General features: G+C 32.8%; 3 protein-coding genes and 1 pseudogene across 5 annotated transcripts; 2 read left to right on the forward strand and 2 right to left on the reverse strand.

Annotated features, from left to right (window-relative positions):
• Window positions 1–1,163: 1,163 nt before the first annotated feature.
• Window positions 1,164–3,679, reverse strand: EXO70E1 (exocyst subunit exo70 family protein E1). Its single transcript, NM_113866.3, has one exon. It carries the CDS (start codon window positions 3,297–3,299, stop codon window positions 1,323–1,325), a length of 1,977 nt encoding a protein of 658 aa, NP_189586.1. The 5' UTR covers window positions 3,300–3,679; the 3' UTR covers window positions 1,164–1,322.
• A 2,735-nt stretch (window positions 3,680–6,414) lies between these two features.
• AT3G29410 (Terpenoid cyclases/Protein prenyltransferases superfamily protein) lies at window positions 6,415–9,182 on the reverse strand. Of its 2 annotated transcripts, NM_113867.5 has the most exons (7): window positions 8,787–9,182; window positions 8,428–8,701; window positions 7,963–8,338; window positions 7,667–7,888; window positions 7,260–7,398; window positions 6,932–7,180; window positions 6,415–6,851 (listed from the first exon to the last, which is right to left on the reverse strand). In NM_113867.5, exons 1-7 carry the CDS (start codon window positions 9,042–9,044, stop codon window positions 6,558–6,560), a joined length of 1,812 nt encoding a protein of 603 aa, NP_189587.1. In that variant the 5' UTR covers window positions 9,045–9,182; the 3' UTR covers window positions 6,415–6,557. The 2 variants fall into 2 exon arrangements, with proteins under 2 accessions (NP_189587.1, NP_001325487.1); NM_001339024.1 differs by having other exon boundaries at window positions 8,428–9,120.
• A 1,808-nt stretch (window positions 9,183–10,990) lies between these two features.
• AT3G29420 lies at window positions 10,991–12,062 on the forward strand (annotated as a pseudogene). The gene is made up of 2 exons: window positions 10,991–11,010; window positions 11,924–12,062.
• Window positions 12,063–15,249: 3,187 nt separating this feature from the next.
• Window positions 15,250–16,807, forward strand: AT3G29430 (Terpenoid synthases superfamily protein). Its single transcript, NM_113869.2, has 2 exons — window positions 15,250–15,893; window positions 15,998–16,807. The coding sequence occupies exons 1-2, from the start codon at window positions 15,411–15,413 to the stop codon at window positions 16,586–16,588; spliced, it is 1,074 nt and encodes a 357-aa protein (NP_189589.1). The 5' UTR covers window positions 15,250–15,410; the 3' UTR covers window positions 16,589–16,807.
• Window positions 16,808–18,579: the final 1,772 nt, after the last annotated feature.

The following is an 18,579-nucleotide window of genomic DNA, read 5'->3' on the forward strand; positions in this document are numbered from 1 at the left end:
AACTAGTTGAAGTAACTTTTTTCTTCTTTTGACTTTTCTTTTTTCTTCCCCCACTATTATCAATTTAATTACTTGTATTTCTTCTTTTGATTTATGAACATTCACTTTTAACTTTCTTTGAAAATTTCTTTATTAATTGATTAAATAGTATGTCTGCTGATATATTTCTAAAATGTTTGATATATATATTCATTTACTTTTATGTGAAAATGAATAACAAAATTATATGTACACAATTTCATAGTTTTTCCTTGGGTACCTATATATATTGTGAGAAACAAATTACAGATTTGTTGAACTACATATTTTATCACAAATTTATAGTTTAGTAACGAACAGTATATGTAATAATTTTGATAGAACAATAATATATAATAAGTAGATTAATAGTGCCCTAAACTAAATGTTTTTCTAGATCCGCCACTGTATCTAAAGATTCGTAAGAAAAGGGAGAGAGAGATGAAAGGAGCACACTTCATAAAAGAGAAGAAGATTTATTCACTAGGATGTCTTTTGAAGAAGAAAGAAGAACGAGAGCGAGATGTACAAACACAGTAAGAAAAGGGAGAGAGAGATGAAAGGAGCACACTTGATAAAAGACAAGAAAATTTATTCAATAGGATGTCTTTTGAAGAAAAAAGAAGAACGAGAGCGTGATATACAAACAGAGGATAGTATTGTCAATATTACATATATTATACATAATATCTCTTTCTATTGTTTGAAGTGTTAGTTTACCAATTAAAGTATTTTTGTTGGTTATATTTGCCAATTCCCATTATCTTTATACATCAATTGGTCAAGTCAAGATCATATATTCCATATGCGATTAAATTCATAATTTTAATTTAAAAATGGTATTACAGTTTGCAGATGAATAAAAATATTATTGACCATTAATTTAAGTAAGAAAGAAAATCCCAAGTTGAGTTTTCACAAATACTATTTGTCAACTAAAAATTCCAAATTGGTTAAATTATTATCAAGTTGTGTTATGGTGTGACTCCATGAAACGTCGTGGAGTTGACAAAAGACCTTTGCAAACTTGTGATTTGGTCAAAGTCTATTTCTTTTGACTTGTCTCTTACTCCTAAATTCATTCATTTCATTTTGATTACAATTCTTTTCCAACCATAATTGATAATTCTTTAGACCAACCAAATCAACAAAGACTTCTCAAACTTTTATTTCACTATAGATATTCATGAAATGATGAATATAAAGATTACACAAGGTCAAATAAATTCAATACAAACAAAACAAATTACATATATTTCTATACTTGTAACAGTAAAAAATTATCATCATAACACAATTTATCATCATCTTCTATAAGAATTGTTCAAGGATTTAGAAGAACCAGCAAAGAGATCCAACAAGAGTCTCTCAATATCATCAGTAGTGTACTTTATATACCTTTCACTGACACTGTTCTTGTGTCTACTGTAAAATGTCCAATACGCTTGAATCACCCACATGGACGCCTTTGTCCTTACATCTTCTCTTAGCCCCTCGTCCGAAATTAGCCATCCGGTTTGCGCTTTGTACACTTCCTCGAACGCAGTGTTGAATCCTTGGAACCGCTCCCTCGGGCGTAGATTCTTTGAACCAGAACCTGAGCCAGAACCGGGACCAGAACCTGAACCATCGTCCTTGAGGAACGATAGGACAGGGAGCCAGGTTGCGCGTTCGTACTCTGTTGCTTGCTGCTGAAACTTCCATGTATGTTTTCGGTTCCATTTGTCGCCGAAGATGTGTCTCAGCTCGGACTTTAGCACTTTCCGGGTCATGTAGTGTATGTTGTTGAGGAGAAAAATGTGTTGTAGAGAGACATCTTTGTATAGTTTTGATTTCTCTTGAAGGTTGGCTTCGAGGACAGAGGTTATGGAGTAGAAATGTCGGGTCATTGCCAGAAATTTCTCCGGTGAAGAGGAGTTTTCGTAGGTAGACTCTTCTTCGACCATCACGGGATTGATAATATCCGGCGATGGTGGTATTGTGAGATCTTCTGCATCATCATGTTCCATTAGAAGAGAGTCGAGCGTGTGTTTGAAATCTGTTAGAGCCATGAGGTAATTCATCACGTAGTTTGTAAGCGGGTGAACCGCGCCTCCAGGGAAAGGATGCGATGAGACATCCGCTGCAATCGCACTTTTGAATTCAAGAAACGTTGTTCTTGCACAATCCCCAAGTCTCCTCATCACTTCCCTGTATTCGGTTCTTACGGACGAACCGGGATGATCCAAGAACAAAGCATCGATCTCTGGTAAAAGCTCAGATGCTAGCTCATACATTTCAAGAATCCTAAGCAATTTCTCAGGTTGTCGTGGACCAAGAGACACAGCTTCACCAAAATTAAGCAACTGCATCATCGGAGCCTTCACAGTATCGACGAAACATGTTAGACCGATCTCATTCAAGTCTCCAAAGATCTGATTATCCAGAGACTTCTCACTCAAGAGATATACCTGGACGATATCTCTCATAACCCGAACCCATTTCTTGATATTCGTATTCAACGTCGCCCAATCCATCCTCAAAACATCTTCAATACTCAACTTCTCAACCTCATGGTTATACAAAAACTCATCCAAAGCATCTTTTCTAACCATTGTACACACCTGAATACACTCACGGTCATACCCTGAAGCAATCATAGTATTCGCAATGTTCTTGAGATCTAATATAACATCAGGATTCACCAAATCAACCACAACGTCCCCTGAGTTTCTCCTACTATCATTATTACTTCCAAGAATCAAATCCTCAGTAGAAGCAGCACCAAAAGAAGCCATGGACTCTTCCTCCACACCATGATCCGCTTCAATAGACCGAAACGACGAATGTTCAAGCTCAAAAGGCAATCTATTCTCCACAAGAAGATGCTTAAACTCATCCTCAAGCCGTGCCATAGCTATTTGAAGAACATCATGAGCTTTTCTTAAAGAAAGCTCCTCACTTCCGTCTAACCGATCAATCAAACTTCTCAACTCATTCACAGCATCCAAATACAGATTACCTTCATCTGAACCTAAATCCCAAATCATTGATTCATCGACTTCTCTAGTCATAATCTTCTCACTAACAACATTAAGCCTTTCCTCAATCTCACCTATTTCATCTTCCTCATCTCTATCCTGAGTATCCTCAGCTATCACCACACGAGAAAGCTCTAATAAGAGATTGCCTAAAACATTCTTAGCATTTTTAGTAAGACTCTTACCAGATCTAAGTTCCTTAACAAGATACTTAGCAGCAACAATCAGTTTCTCTTCTCCATCTACCTCAAACTCTCCCATCTCCACACAAATCACTAAACAAGCTTATCCAAAAACTTAAAACCCCAAAACAAACTTAAATCTCTAAACCCTAATTCTCAAAACTTTGAACCCATTCAAAAACCCAGAAGAAAGAATCACAAAAGACTTCAACTTTACATGAAAGTTTGAGACTTTGGATTCAGAACTTAGCAAAAGAAGATCTTTTTGAAAGTGAGATTGGTGAAGAAGAAGAAACGTATGGATTGAAGAATCAATTTCTTTAAAGATTGAAAAATGCAAATCTCTCTTTCTCTCTTCAAAATGATTTTTTTTGGATTTGGTTTGATTTTTGTTTGTTTTGTTTCTCTCTATAAGACCACAAGAACAGAGGAAGAAGATTCAACGGAAGAAAATTGTTGACGCTGTATTATATGTATTGTTTATTATCCAAAAACAGTTGATTATTTAAGTATTGGATTATTAAAAATTTAATTACTTTGCTAAACATACTCGAATTCTAAACATGTGCACAAAAAAATTAACACAAATGGTGTTTTTTTTTATCAAGATTAGTTAGATAAAATAAAATGAGACAGTTTAATAGTCTTGGATGTATCAATTCTGATATTTTGAAATTTCGGTTTTCGTTCTAAAATTTAGCATCTATTCGGTTATTTTGCTTTAAATTTTTGGATATTTCGATTATTTTGCTTTGGATTTTCAGATATTTCAGTTATTTTGCTTTGAATTTTTGGATATTTCGATTATTTTGGGTATTTTCATAAATTTTCGATTTGTTTTTTGCATTTCAACTATTTTTATATATTTTCAAATATTTTCTTTTTTATTATTTAGTCTATACAAAATAACTAATATTTGGATTTATAATTGTATTTTGGTTAGTTATTGTTATCCGCAATATTGCGGTTTGATACCGATTCGATTTCGGTTCTTTCGATTCTAGAGTTTAGTATTCATTCAATTATTTTTTAATTTTCTGTTTGGTTCGATTAAATTTTTTTTTCTTCGATTTTGATTTGGTATATTCAGTTTAGTTAATTTTCCCATATCTATAGTCTCAAATGATTTTAATATGCGAGAAAAGAATTTAAAATATAATAATAAAAAGAAAGGATTTGACTTTGGGAGTGGTAATGCAACATTAGTGGTGAATTATGTAATCGTGCATTATTATTGAAATACTCAAGAGGATATTTTTCAGAGTGAGATTGGTGAAGAAGATGAAGAAACGTATGGATTGAAAAATAAATTCTTTTAAAGATTGAAAAATGCAGACTTCCCCGGAAAATATCTCTTTCTCTCTTCAAAATGATTTTTTTTTTTTTTAGTTTTTGGATTTGATATGATTTTTGTTTTGTGTTGTTTCTTTTCTCTCTATAAGACCACAATGTCAAATTGTCAATAACAGACGAAGAAGACTCAACTGAAGAAATATTGACGCTGTATTATGTTTATTGTTTATTATCCACAAACAATTAATTATTAAATATTTAATTACATGCCGTCAAAAAAATATTAAAAAAAATAATTACTTTGCTAAACACACTCGGTTTCTAAACAAAGTGCACAAAACAAATGAACACAACTGAACACTTTATGACCTCTTTGTACTTCCGATCAATACCCCTTTCATAATGACGTGGAACACACCAATTCTAAAAAGAAAATTTATGACTCTGTTTTTCCTATCTAGGGTCTATTTGGGGATGTTGTGTAGCCTTTTTGGGGGGGTTCTCTGTTTCTTTACTGTTGCTCTACGGCATAACTAATGTCACCCAGGTATCTATCTTATGCTGTTAAGAACTTTAAACACATCCAAACTAAGGGGGTGTATTGGAATAGGAATTTTACAAGACTTTTGTTTTTTCTACAAATCACATGTTATTCAACTAATGATTTCTAAATTCCTTTTAAAATCCTATGTTATTGAAAATGAAATTTGTGTAAAATCATTCAAAATCATTTGTAATCCCTTGTTATTCAATCAGTGATTCATAAAACTCATATCAAATCCACTGTTATTCAAAAATTACCAGTTTTTTTTAAGAAGAGGTTTAAAAGAGGATTTTAGGAGACTTCAGATACATTTGTAGTTGAAAATAGAGGCCAAAAAAAAAATAGGTGGGATTTGAGAGTTTTCAGTTTTCACATAAATTTTAAAATAATGTTTATATTAAAAATTGCATTAAACAAAAAGCCTACCTGTATCTTCTTCTCCTCCTCTCCATGGCTTTGACTACGTACTTCTTTGTTTTCAACAATTAGTTCTCTCTTTTTTTTGTGTGTCTAAAATCAATAGTTTGTAAATTCTCTAGGGCATTTTTCGAAGAATATATTAACCATGGTGAAATTTTCGCAGAGACTACGATGTCATGGGGGTACATATCTTTAATTCATTTTACCAATATAGTGGTCAAGTAGATAAAGCTTCAGCCATGAATTAGATGGAAATTAAGAGCACAACGTGACCTATACAAACTTGTATTCAAGAATAAGTGCTGCTCTGAATCAATAATCCATAATGCTTCATCCCACTAATGCATGAAGCTTTTTACATACTTCTACAATAGTTAGTACTCGTGTGATAAGCAAAAACTTTGATCAAAAACTTTTTACTAGTCTTGACAAAAGAACTAATAATTTATCTCAATATTCAAGAGTTGTTTAATTGTGTATCGGAGAATCTTGAGATTGATGTGAGATTAATGTCATGGGATAATGACAACCATGTGATCAAGCTGGAACGAGACTTGAGTTTTTGGAGGTGACGAGAGAAAAATAATCACACACAACACCAATGTGACAAAGTTTAATGATAAATCTCACCAAATCACTAGAGCTTTGTTTTTGTAGTTACATAAAAGTCTATACTTACAACAACCAAAGATTTTGGATTTTGGATTAAATCATCTAGAATTACCTTAAAGCCTACTAAAATCCCTCCAAATCTAAATTCCACTAAATCATACAAAATGTTTAGTCCAATACATCCCCCTAAGTATTCATGTTTAAGAGTATATAATTGAATTGTAAATTAATATAATCGAAAAGTATTCCATTATATTGATTTTCAATTTCAATTAAATCGAATTGTATTCCATTAAATTATGAGAAGTTACCTTTGAGACGCAACTATTAATATCAAATATATTAAAAGTTATAACGGTTTGGTAAAATAAATTAAAGAAAATTCAAATTCAAAGTAAACATATACAAAACACTTATTCAAAGTCACATACATATATAAAAACTCCTTATATAACTTTTTATAAATGTTCAAAGAGGTATTGGATGGAGGAACAAAGACGCAATAAGTTGTAAGAGCTTTTGATCAGGATGCCCAAATCCATCGGCTTCTTTGTAAAACAAATCCATTACACGCGCAATGTTGACGGGTCGCACCAGAATCTGTCGTGGCATAGCTTTGGACGTCATGAACTCCTCAATCATTATCTTATAACTCTCTCTTTCCATCTTCCTCAGTTCTTCAACCGCTGCTTCTTTGGTGACACCATGTTGCTTCATGTAACAGTTGACACCATTTGCCACCTCTCCTCTGCTCATCTCTTGCTGTTTATTGTATTACTTACATTAGAGATCTTCCAATAGTACCTAGGAAAGAAGATAATAATTAAAACTTGTGTACGTACCTCGAACGTGACAATGTCATTTCTGATACGAAACAGAGCATTCAAGGCATGAAAGATTTTAGGTTTGGAGTAAAACCATTCCTTCAATTGCTTCTGATCACAATCGTCCATTGCTATAAAGCCGTAGGATGCAAAGTCATCCAATGCAGACGAGGGTGTCCCAATCTCCATGTAATCCTCAAAGCTTGGCACTTGATCTGAGCGTGCCCATTTTGCTATCCCAAGATACCATATCATCAGACTCTTGATCTGCAAGGATCGTTGTCCTTTGTTAATTGACTTTTAATTGGTTTCTACTCTTGCTACTACTTGAGTTCGATCAACTTACCTCATCTATGGTTAGTTGCAACCGACCATGTTTTCCTCGAGCTATCATTTCTCGATCAATATCTTCCACAGTCTCGAACACACTTTGGTAGATGATTCTCATATACCTCGGTAGTTCTTCCATGGCACGCAGATCCCATCTGGACATTTGTTTCTGGTTAAATACATTGATATATGATAACATCATAAATGCATGAGATCTTGGCATGTAGGAGGCTAGTGAAACAATTTTTGTGGCCCTAAGTTTTTTTTTTTTTTTTTTCTAAAATTCATTAGCCAATTTAGTCCAAATTTTCTTAAGCTTAAAAAACAACATGATTTTTTTCTTTAAAGCTTTGGCCCAACAATTTTTAGGGTCGACCCTGCATGTATGCAGAATGGTTGTATATAAGACCTCTACATACATACCTATGAAAAGCATCATGAAGACTCTGAACTTCAGGAAGAGTGGCATATGCATCACATGTATCATCCACAACAGTCATGATCAGTGTTAGTTTAGCTAAGAAAATTCTTGCAAGTGAATATCGCGGCTCGAAAAGCACTCCCAAGCCCCCAAGATAAGTCTCCACATTTCGCTCCCTTATGGAGTACGGTAGCTTAGATGCGATACCTAGCTCCTTCCACCATCTAGAACCATAAATTAGGTTACATAAAAAAGAATATTGACGACGAAAGATGTTATATATATACAATATACTTACCTAGTGACAATTTTGAGCTCTTTGACGTAATGCATCTGGCAAAAATTGAAATTGAGCTTTGAAAACCTAAGGAGCGTCTCATCTTGGTCTTCTTCTTGATCATAGAAAGAGATGTACTGTCGTGCTACTAGTATCTCTATGCTATGATATCGAGCTCTATACAAAACGTTTTCTACATGCTTAAAAAGATTAGAGCTTGTTTCGGTGCCTGCCAACGGTTCCAAGTGATACCGCGCAAAACTTAAGGCTTCATCCATTATATCTTCAGATGGTGCTCCTAGATGCGCGGCTTCGTACAGCTGTAGCAGCCCTCTAACATCCCCAACTAAACTTTCCTTAAACTTCCCATCTTCGCTTTTGAATCTCTCGAACACATCTACCCCAAACCATTATATGCTTTGTTATATATATTTGTGAAACAAAAAAACTGATCTAATTAACTGGTTTAAATAATTGTCAATATACCGCAAGGCATCTTGTGTCCATATAGTCTGAAAACCTCAAACATGATTGCTATTGTTTCCAAATCATCCTCGTCCGAAATTAAGCAGGCCAACTTCCCGTAAGCCTTGTGTAAAATCTCCTCGATTTCATTCTCATAGTAATAAGCGATACCGAGGCTGATAAGCAAATGGATGAGACGAATCCTCTCCTTGTCGCTGCTGTGAGGAGACATGAGCATGTCTCTCACTTTAGGCTTGAACACCGTTTCAATTTCTTTCTCAAGTGCCTCAAATTCCTACAAATATGCAATTCAAAAAAACAAATCATGTACTCTAACAAGACATATCCACTAAAACACATCGGACCAGGTGTGTACTTACGGAGTCATCGATGGAAACAGAGAGGAAGTGATCTCCCCAATAAGATGGAGAAAAGTACGTCAATGGACGAGTACTCTCAAGATCGCCACTAGTCTCAGCCTTAACACGGAACAAGTAGTGTTTTGTGGATTTCTTGGAGGAAAGAGATTGGCTTTGAAGCAAACGGCAAGGAAAGAGAGAGAAGTTGGTCTTCAGACAGAGAGGGACGTTGTGAATGATAGGGAGAGTTCTTGGACCAAAACATTTTGATGCTTCCATTTTTCAGACACTCTCGTTACAAGAGAGACACGAGATCAAAGTCTTTACTTGGCCCTTGTCTTAGGATGTATGTGTTACTTCACTGCCCCATCCTACTCTGTTTTAAATAGATCATGGATATGGTGGAGAAACTGTAACTTCTTGACTACTTTGGTGACGACAATTATTATTATTATTATTATTATTTTTGATAGCTGGTGACGACAATTATTGTTATTTATTTTTATTAGAAAGGACACTTATTGTTATGGCACTTATTAGTGTTGAATAATTCGATTTTTTTAATTATTTATATATATATATATATATATATATATATTTTGTAGGCTTTTTGGCCAAAAATCACTATACTATTTACTAAATAACATACAAGCCTTACAAATTTTATCTTAACCAAATATTTTATTTCTAAGAACTTATAATTCGTTAGTTTGCATTAAATATTTGACTTAACTATTTCCTCTATTACATATATAGTCGCTACAAAATCTATCTAAAAAGATAATTGTTTAAATTTATATCACTTTTATATTAACAAATCTTATCTTTATTGAACTACATTCAATTAATTCCTAATTTCTTAAAATCTCCCTATCTACATTAAATATAAACATATAAATTTTCTTTCACTTTTATTTGTTCTTATATTTAATTTATTTGATTGTATATAAAATACATATAATTAATAAAACATTAGATTTTTTCTATATATAATGTAACTCAAAATTTTAAAAACAGTCATATATTACTCAATCAATGAAAAAAAGTGTCAAATGTCCCACATTGCTTAAGAAATTGAGCAATAGTTCAGAGTCTTATTATTAAAGAATAAAACTGATTTTAAATATGAATGAGCCGAAAGTTTTATTTATCAAGCATCCAAAATTAAAAGTGTTATCTAGTTTATTTTGATTCTATATTTTAAATAAATTTGTCAAGCATCCAAAATAAATTTATTTTTTCTAAAAAATCAATTAGAAATAAATAAAAGAAGTATTAATTAAAGACATGCATAACTCGAACATGGGGGTTGGTTGCCTATCTACTTTCCGTTTCTGAGGCATTAAAATAAATTTAATTTAGTGTACTTCAATGTAAATTGAATATAATTAATTAGACTATACTTGATCCATCGGTTAATTTATTTTATTCTGTAATGTCCCGTCTATTTTTCTAGGAATCGTACAAGTACAATAATATATATATATATATATATATAGTACAAGTACAGTAATATATATATATATATACACATAGTACAAGTACAATAATATATATATATAGTACAAGTACAGTAAATAAATGTGAAAATTTGTGATAATTATTGGATTAGTTTTGTCATTATACTAACATTTGGGTGTTATATTCCTAAGACCATATTCAATGGTATGAGTGGTTGAGGGAATCTTACCAATTTTTTAATTTTTAAATTTTGACAATTTGAAAGTTTAGCAATTCTATTGGCCTCTTAACAATTATCTTGTTCAATGGTAAGGTCCTTAAGAAATAAAATTTGGTGTTTGGTGTTTTGAAGTTTTGAATAGAAAGATAAAAAAGAGACAAGTGAAGTTTGGTATTAGAGTCTTGATAAACACATTTTGAATAACAGGGATTCATGAAAAAAAAAAAATATACAAGAGGTTTTGTATTAACACAGATTCATGGCAATACATAACAATAATATGACAAAGTATACAAACTGTGTGACGAATCTCCATGTTGTAATCACCGCCTTGTCCTAATTCCATAAACTTGATCTCAGTGTTCCCTGGATTCCACAGTCCACTTGAACCATTTCATCAAAAATGACACGCGATGTTAAGCTGTGTGAGACAATAACAAAGTTTAGCTCATGAGACGGGTTGATGTGGAGTCTGTTCATGTCGTCGATGTCTTCGTAGAGACTTGATAAAATCTGTACAACAACACTCAAAAAAGACCAAAGCATGAGTCTTAATACCTTCTTGTTCATTCACACAGAGATTGATGGAAGAAAAGCACAACAAAGAGAAGATAAAACAACAACGATGAAACTGACTAGCTAGATTCTTGCTAAGCCTGCATTATTCTGACACTTCAAATTTCAATAGAGATTGATGAAAAAAAAAATCAGTGCTACCTTGCTTCTCAAAAAAAAAAAAAAAAAAATATTTATTGAGTTTTAATTTTTTTTTTGGCTTAATATTTAAGGATTTTGGCTTTAGAACTTTTTTTAAGTATCATTAATAGCACCCTCAATAGAGGGTTTTTAGATAGTTTTTATGTATAGAAAAGATAAAAATATTAGAAAATGAAGAGAAAATAAGAAAAAACTCGTATATAAGAGACTTGAAATTTTATATAAGAGCCAAATGAGTCACATGTCTTCGTTAAATTGATTCATTTTTTAAAAAAAGATTTAAAATTTAATTATTTCAGTAAATTATAATAAAATAATAATATTTTGGTATTAAAGAGAAAACATTTAGAATCCTCCATTGATGATGCCCGTTGGAAAGAGCTATTGCCACTTGCTACAACAGATCACATAACAATCATAGAACATAATAAAGATTTTTTCGCATTTCATTTTATTATTATTTATTAGTAAGAAATCGAGTCGTAACAATACGCACATAAGTGAAAATTTTTGAAAAATTTGTCAATTCTTTTTATATTGTTTTTAACTAATTAAGATGTTTTTTTTGCCGTAATTAATTGATATGTTAAAATGTATATATAGAATTAGTATTTCAAATTTATGTCTTATATACAAATGTCTCAACTTTCAAATTTTACATTTTTCGTAATATATAATGAGATGTAAACGATAAAACCTACATTTCATTTCAGTTGTATTACATACATATACAATACTTAAGGTTTTAGTAAATATTGAGGTTGATTGGTTTGGAAAGATGGAAGGAATTTGCAGAGAAATTGAACAAAGAAGTAGACAAACAACTTCTAGGGTTTGATCCGAATAATGCGGCACCTCTGGTGGCTGTTGCTAGTTACATTGCTGGAAGACACAATTGAGCTCTTGCAAGTTACATTGCTAGGTTGGTTTAATAAGACTCTAGGATAAAAGTTTTATCCAAAGTTCCCCACTTTCAACTGTTTTATCCAAAAATCTATAAATTTTCAATGAACATAACTACCCGAGATGTACCGGATCAATCTCTAGGATGTCATTTTGAAGGAAAATGGGATTTAGAAATAAATTTTCAACCCGCGATCTAACAAAAATATAAACCCGTGGTGTACCATGGGTCAATGAATTACCCAAACTTTACATAGATTAAAATTATGTTTCAAAAATATATTATTCATATATAAATATTAATTTTTATAAAAATATCTATAACTTTTAAATGAACATATCCACCCACGGTACACCGCGAATCAATATCTAATTAGCAACATCATTTGTTTTAAGACATTAAATACTTTGAAAATAAAGTATAGCATTTAAAGCTTCTAACTTTTTGTTGAATTACTCATGTTTTATTTTATCAAATTGAAGTACTCTCTTTGGTAAAGAATTCCTCTACTTTTATTGGAGTCATTCTGTATTTCAGAAACATTATTTGTTGTTAAACTGGTTTTTAAATTACTCAGCTTTAGTATCTATTATATTTATGTATTTCAAAAGCTTATTTTCTGCATTATGTTTTTACTTTTTAGTTAAAAACCAAAAATAATAAATAATACTAATTAAATAAAATATAGCTAATCCCCTGTTAATCTCGAAAATATGTAGGATGATAATGTAAGATAAATCATAAACGAATCTTTTTTTTCAATAAGAGAAGAATCTTACCTGCCATTAAAGATTTAAATTATATAAATAAGATTATGGGACAAGAAAAATGACATACGAATAAAATCACTAACTTTCTTTATACATAATAACAGCCAATGGCGGAGGCACAATATTAGTAAGGGGTCAGATGACCGACCCCCATAAATCTTTGAATTTTTGCTTACAAGCTTATGCTCTATTTGATTATTGTGGTAAATTGATTGCTTTCTAATAAATTGACCTCATGTCCAGTGGTCATATCTTTTCTTTGCACCTATGGAAACGATATTATATTTATTCAACTATATCTTTTGCAATTATGTTTTAAGAAATAATTACTGAAACTATCACAAAATATGTAAAATGGAATTATATATATACTGTATTTGATGAATAAAGAACAATAATGATTATCTTTTATTTTATTTATTTTTAAATACAATGAATTTTAAATTTTTAAAGTTAGATTTTTTTAGAAATGAAATATTATATTTAAATATTTAATTAAAACTAAAAATAAAATATGACCCCTAAACAATTTTTTCTAGCTCTACCACTGATAACAGCTAGACATTGCATGTCTATCAACAATCTCCCCCTGTATTATATTCTTAATCAGAACCTCTTGGGGATCACAAGGAAACGAAATGAAGATTACCAAAAAGAAAAAGAAAAAAAAAGTAGAAGAAAAGAAATGGATGATATCAAAGGTCCAAAACCACCGTAGAGGAGTACTCTTTTTGTTCCTTATTAATTGTGTTTTTAGAGAATTTTTTTTTTTCAAAAAGATTGATTTTTATATTTCTATGCCTTATTTATTAGTTATTATTGATGAATTTTAAACTGAAAAACAAATAATTGAATAACATTGATGTAGAATTACACAAAAATGTAAATCACAAAACAATACATTTGTAAATCAATTTTAATATAATTTCTTAATAAATTTGTTTTTTCTAAAAAAATAATTAAAATAAATAAAGGAAATATGAATTAAAGACATGCATAATTCGAACATGGGGGTTGGTTGCCTATCTACTCTCCGTTTCCGAGGCATTAAAATAAATTTAATTTAGTGTACTTAATGTAAATTGAATATAATTAATTAGTCTATACTTATCCATCGGTTAATTTATTTTATTCTGTAATGACCCTTCTATTTTTTTAGTAATCCTACAAGTACAATAATATATATATATATATATATATATAGTACAAGTACAGTAATATATATATATATATATATATATATATAGTACAAGTACAGTAATATATATATATATATATATATATAGTACAAGTACAGTAAATAAATGTGAAAATTTGTGATAATTATTGGATTAGTTTTGTCATTATACTAACATTTGGGTATTATATTCCTAAGACCATATTCAATGGTATGAGTGCTTGAGAGAATCTTACCTATTTTTTAATTTTAAATTTTGACAATTTGAAAGTTTAGCAATTCTATTGGCCTCTTAACAATTATCTTGTTCAATGGTAAGGTCCTTAAGAAATAAAATTTGGTGTTTGGTGTTTTGAAGTTTTGAATAGAAAGATAGAAAAGAGACAAGTGAAGTTTGGCATTAGAGTCTTGATAAACACATTTTGAATAACAAGGATTCATGAAAAAAAAAAAAAATACAAGAGGTTTTGTATTAACAAAGATTCATGACAATACATAACAATAATATGACAAAGTATACAAACTGTGTGATGAATCGCCATGTTGTAATCACCGCCTTGTCCTAATTCCATAAACTTGATCTCAGTGTTCCCTAGATTCCACAGTCCACTTGAACCATTTCATCAAAAATGACACGCGATGTTAAGCTGTGTGAGACAATCACAAAGTTTAGCTCATGAGACGGGTTGATGTGGAGTCTGTTCATGTCGTCGATGTCTCTGTAGAGACTTGAGAAAACCTGTACAACAACACTCAAAAAAGACCAACTTCTAGGGTTTGATCTGAATAATGCGGCATCTGTGGTGGCTGTTGCTAGTTACATTGCTGGAAGACACAATTGAGCTCTTGCTAGTTACATTGCTAGGTTGGTTTAATAAGAATCTAGGATAAAAGTTTTATCCAAAGTTCCCCACTTTCAACTGTTTTGGCTGCATTGCTCTTAGGACATCAGAATTGTGAAGATGAGCATGACGTTTGACTTGTTAGTTCAAAACTCACTTGATCCTGACAAAAACAGGTGCTTCGTTGGTTTAATAAGATGGATGCTCAAGGAAAAAAGTTTTACCTAAAGCTCCCCACTTTCAGCTGCTTTTGATCTAAGGACTGAGCATGACATATGACTTGTTCAATATTTACATAATCCTGACAATATCAGGTGAACCATTTTATACACCAGCTTATGTTATATGATTTTTCTATGGATCCGCTTGTTAGAATATGTACATAAAATGTGACTTATTCGACCAAACCCATAATTGAAAATTCATATAATTTTGTTGGCAGATTACAGTTTTAAGACAACAGTAAGGACGTTGACCTTCATTGCTTCCAAGCATTCGAAACCTATTAAGAGCTCCACTTAATATAATATTATATCGGAGAAGGTGGATCGGCCATGGCTACTACTCTCAGCTCATCCTCTCTCTTCATCCAATTCAGAGGACGGAGATACAACTCCCTATCATCATTCAACAATCTCCAAAAGCGCACCGTTTTGTCGCTTTCTTGTGCTCTATCCTCACAAGGTGGAGACATGATTCCACCAGAGGGAAAAAGCAATGATCGCAACTCTGCCTTTGACTTCAAGTCGTATATGATCCGTAAAGCCGAATCCGTAAGTGCGGCTCTCAACGTTTCGGTACCTCTCCAAGAACCACTCACGATACAAGAGGCGGTGCGGTACTCATTACTAGCGGGCGGAAAACGTGTGAGGCCTCTCCTCTGCATTGCTGCTTGTGAGCTCGTGGGTGGCGACGAGGCTACTGCCATGTCAGCCGCTTGTGCAGTCGAGATGATCCACACGAGCTCGCTAATCCATGACGACCTCCCGTGCATGGACGATGCCGACCTCCGTAGAGGCAAGCCCACCAACCATAAAGTATGTTGTTAAATCATATGGACGCTAATTGCTCACGAGATTTGAATCATTTATTGATGTTAGTATTTGCTCACTAGTGACGAACTATTTTTTGGTCAAACAAGGAATTTGGAGAAGACATGGCGGTTTTGGCGGGTGATGCACTCCTTGCTTTAGCGTTTGAGCACATGACGTTCGTGTCAAATGGGTTGGTTGCCCCTGAGAGGATGATCCGTGCTGTAATGGAGCTGGCAAAGGCCATAGGGACAAAAGGGCTAGTGGCTGGGCAAGTGACTGACTTATGTAGCCAAGGATTGAATCCAGACGACGTCGGATTGGAGCGTCTAGAGTTCATCCACCTCCACAAAACGGCCGCCTTGTTGGAGGCAGCGGCAGTTTTAGGAGCCATAATGGGAGGTGGAACAGAGGAAGAGATCGAAAAGCTAAGAAAATATGCGAGATGTATTGGGCTGTTGTTTCAGGTGGTTGATGATATTCTTGACGTAACGGAATCTACTAAGGAATTGGGCAAGACAGCCGGAAAAGATGTAATGGCCGGGAAGCTGACGTATCCAAGGCTGATAGGCTTGGAGAGATCCAGGGAAGTTGCGGAGAAACTGAGAAGAGAAGCAGCGGAACAGCTTCTAGGGTTTGATTCCGACAAGGCGGCGCCTCTTGTGGCTCTTGCTAGCTACATTGCCTGCAGACACAACTGATATTTTGCATGAACTGAACATATCCTCAAAGCATCTAATGTCCTGACAAGTCCATTCTTAGTTTTATTATTCAAAAATAAAAATAAGGTCCATTAGATTGATCCATGGTCTTCTTTCATATGAACCTTTGTCTTGTGATCATCACTTTGTGTTCTCAGCTTGCATTTTAGTATTACGTTTTTGAATTTTAATGTCATTTTTCGATTACTAATATATCATTAAGGTTTGCAAATGGGAACAAAGCAAGTGGGTACACGAGGAACGTGTTTATGCAATATTAACCTGCCTCAAGACTGAATATCTAATGTTAAAGCCATGTTGAATGGTAAACTCGTAAAACTTATAACCATGTTGAATTTGTTCATTCTTAAGCTAGCTCAAGTTAAGAGTGTGCCTCTCTATATCTTAAGACCAACCTCCGTATGTATACAGGCCTGAACCACAGTTGACCCGATGTGGTTCTTGTTGCAGAACATGATCACTATAACGGTTATGTGACCAGTTAACTGAAAAACACGATAGCTTGTATTCTCCATAAAATCAAATTAAATGATTGTCTGACTTTGTCCATTCCATTTTTCCCGGTTCACATACGTGTCCAACAATAACCGAAGATAAGATTAGTATATTGTTAAGCTCTGTAAAGTAACGTTAGAAGCAGTTAAATCTCCGGAGTAGACGTATTGAGTATGAGCTGAGATGCATCACAGATAGAAGCAGAGATAGAGACGAACTTGAAGAGTTGTAACTTTAGGGATTGTTTGTGTTTTTAACCACTATGTCCAGTATATGGAGAAACCCCTGATTAAAGATATTGTTAGAAATCCAAATGACGACCTTACTTGAACAGGATCTGTTCTATTGGCTCGTACCTCTGTTTCCTTGATTTCTCAAGAGACATGCTCTTAACCCTGGTTGATGAACCATAAAAAAACCAAGTGTCATTAGCTCAATTGGTAAAGACCCTAAGCGAAGTTTTGAGGTCGCCGGTTCGAGTGACGTTTGGAACGAAATTAATATTACATGTTGTGGTTTCGAGCTTAGAGAAATTACGGGATTCGGTCCAGAACCTCCTGGTATTCAAAAAAAAAGAAATCCAAGTGAACTGAAAATCCGCTGACACCAAAAAGTCAATGGGAACATCTCCTTAAATGGAGATGAAAGAGATCTCTGCAAAGAGATTCAGGACCACTTTTAGCGCAAAGCAGATAATCACAAAGCATTACCTTTCTTGGAGTAATACAAACGTGATCACAAAGCATAACACTGGATTATGTGAAGCTGCAGAGATCGAAGTATGTGTCCAAATCATCACTAAATGAAACAAACGTGATCACAAAGATTATCGGCTTAGTGATTTTGGTTTACTTGAAGGCTTATATGAATACTTCAAATTCTATGGAGATTTTTTAACAAAAAAAAAAATTCTATGGAGATTTAGACGGATTTAAAATGATTTGAGATAACTTTGCAGAATTACTATTAGAGAATCTTAGTAGGTGAGTAGTAGAAATTTCTTATAATAAAGCAGATTTGTTAGATTTGATTAGGAAATGTTTTAAAAAGTATCTGATTGGATTAGTAATTTTTTAGAATATAATAAATATTGTAAATTCTTATAATGGAGAAGTATAAATACTTTTCCAATTTGTAACCCACATAATTATAAATGGTATTGAATAAAAAAATAAATTAATTGGAAATTAATAGATAAAGATTTTCTCTTCGAAAATCTTGTTGTAGGATTTGATTTTTGCTAGAAAACATCAACAACTACTATTAATTGTAATAGATGGCTAAAATTAGAAGTTAAGTTAGAAGTTAAGATCTGACTTTAATGAACCGTGACAAGAAGATCCGCGTCTTTTTGAGACGGGTACATTTTATGTCATAAAATTTTAAACCTAATGGAATTCTTCGTAAATACTTGTCAACTTTCTGCCAATGTCACTAAACGTACGGCTCAAATAATAGTTTTAGATGTTAGAAAT

This window comes from Arabidopsis thaliana, chromosome 3 (genome assembly GCF_000001735.4).
Source record: "Arabidopsis thaliana chromosome 3, partial sequence".
Classification (NCBI taxonomy): domain Eukaryota; kingdom Viridiplantae; phylum Streptophyta; class Magnoliopsida; order Brassicales; family Brassicaceae; genus Arabidopsis; species Arabidopsis thaliana.

Coding starts and splice junctions, on each gene's coding strand:
- EXO70E1 (NM_113866.3), bottom strand. CDS start 3,299: ATGGGAGAGTTTGAGGTAGATGGAGAAGAGAAACTGATTGTTGCTGCT.
- AT3G29410 (NM_113867.5), bottom strand. CDS start 9,044: ATGGAAGCATCAAAATGTTTTGGTCCAAGAACTCTCCCTATCATTCAC. Junction 8,702..8,786: donor CTGTTTCCATCGATGACTCC/GTAAGTACACAC, acceptor GCATATTTGTAG/GAATTTGAGGCACTTGAGAA. Junction 8,339..8,427: donor TGGACACAAGATGCCTTGCG/GTATATTGACAA, acceptor GGTTTGGGGTAG/ATGTGTTCGAGAGATTCAAA.
- AT3G29430 (NM_113869.2), top strand. CDS start 15,411: ATGGCTACTACTCTCAGCTCATCCTCTCTCTTCATCCAATTCAGAGGA. Junction 15,894..15,997: donor GCAAGCCCACCAACCATAAA/GTATGTTGTTAA, acceptor TGGTCAAACAAG/GAATTTGGAGAAGACATGGC.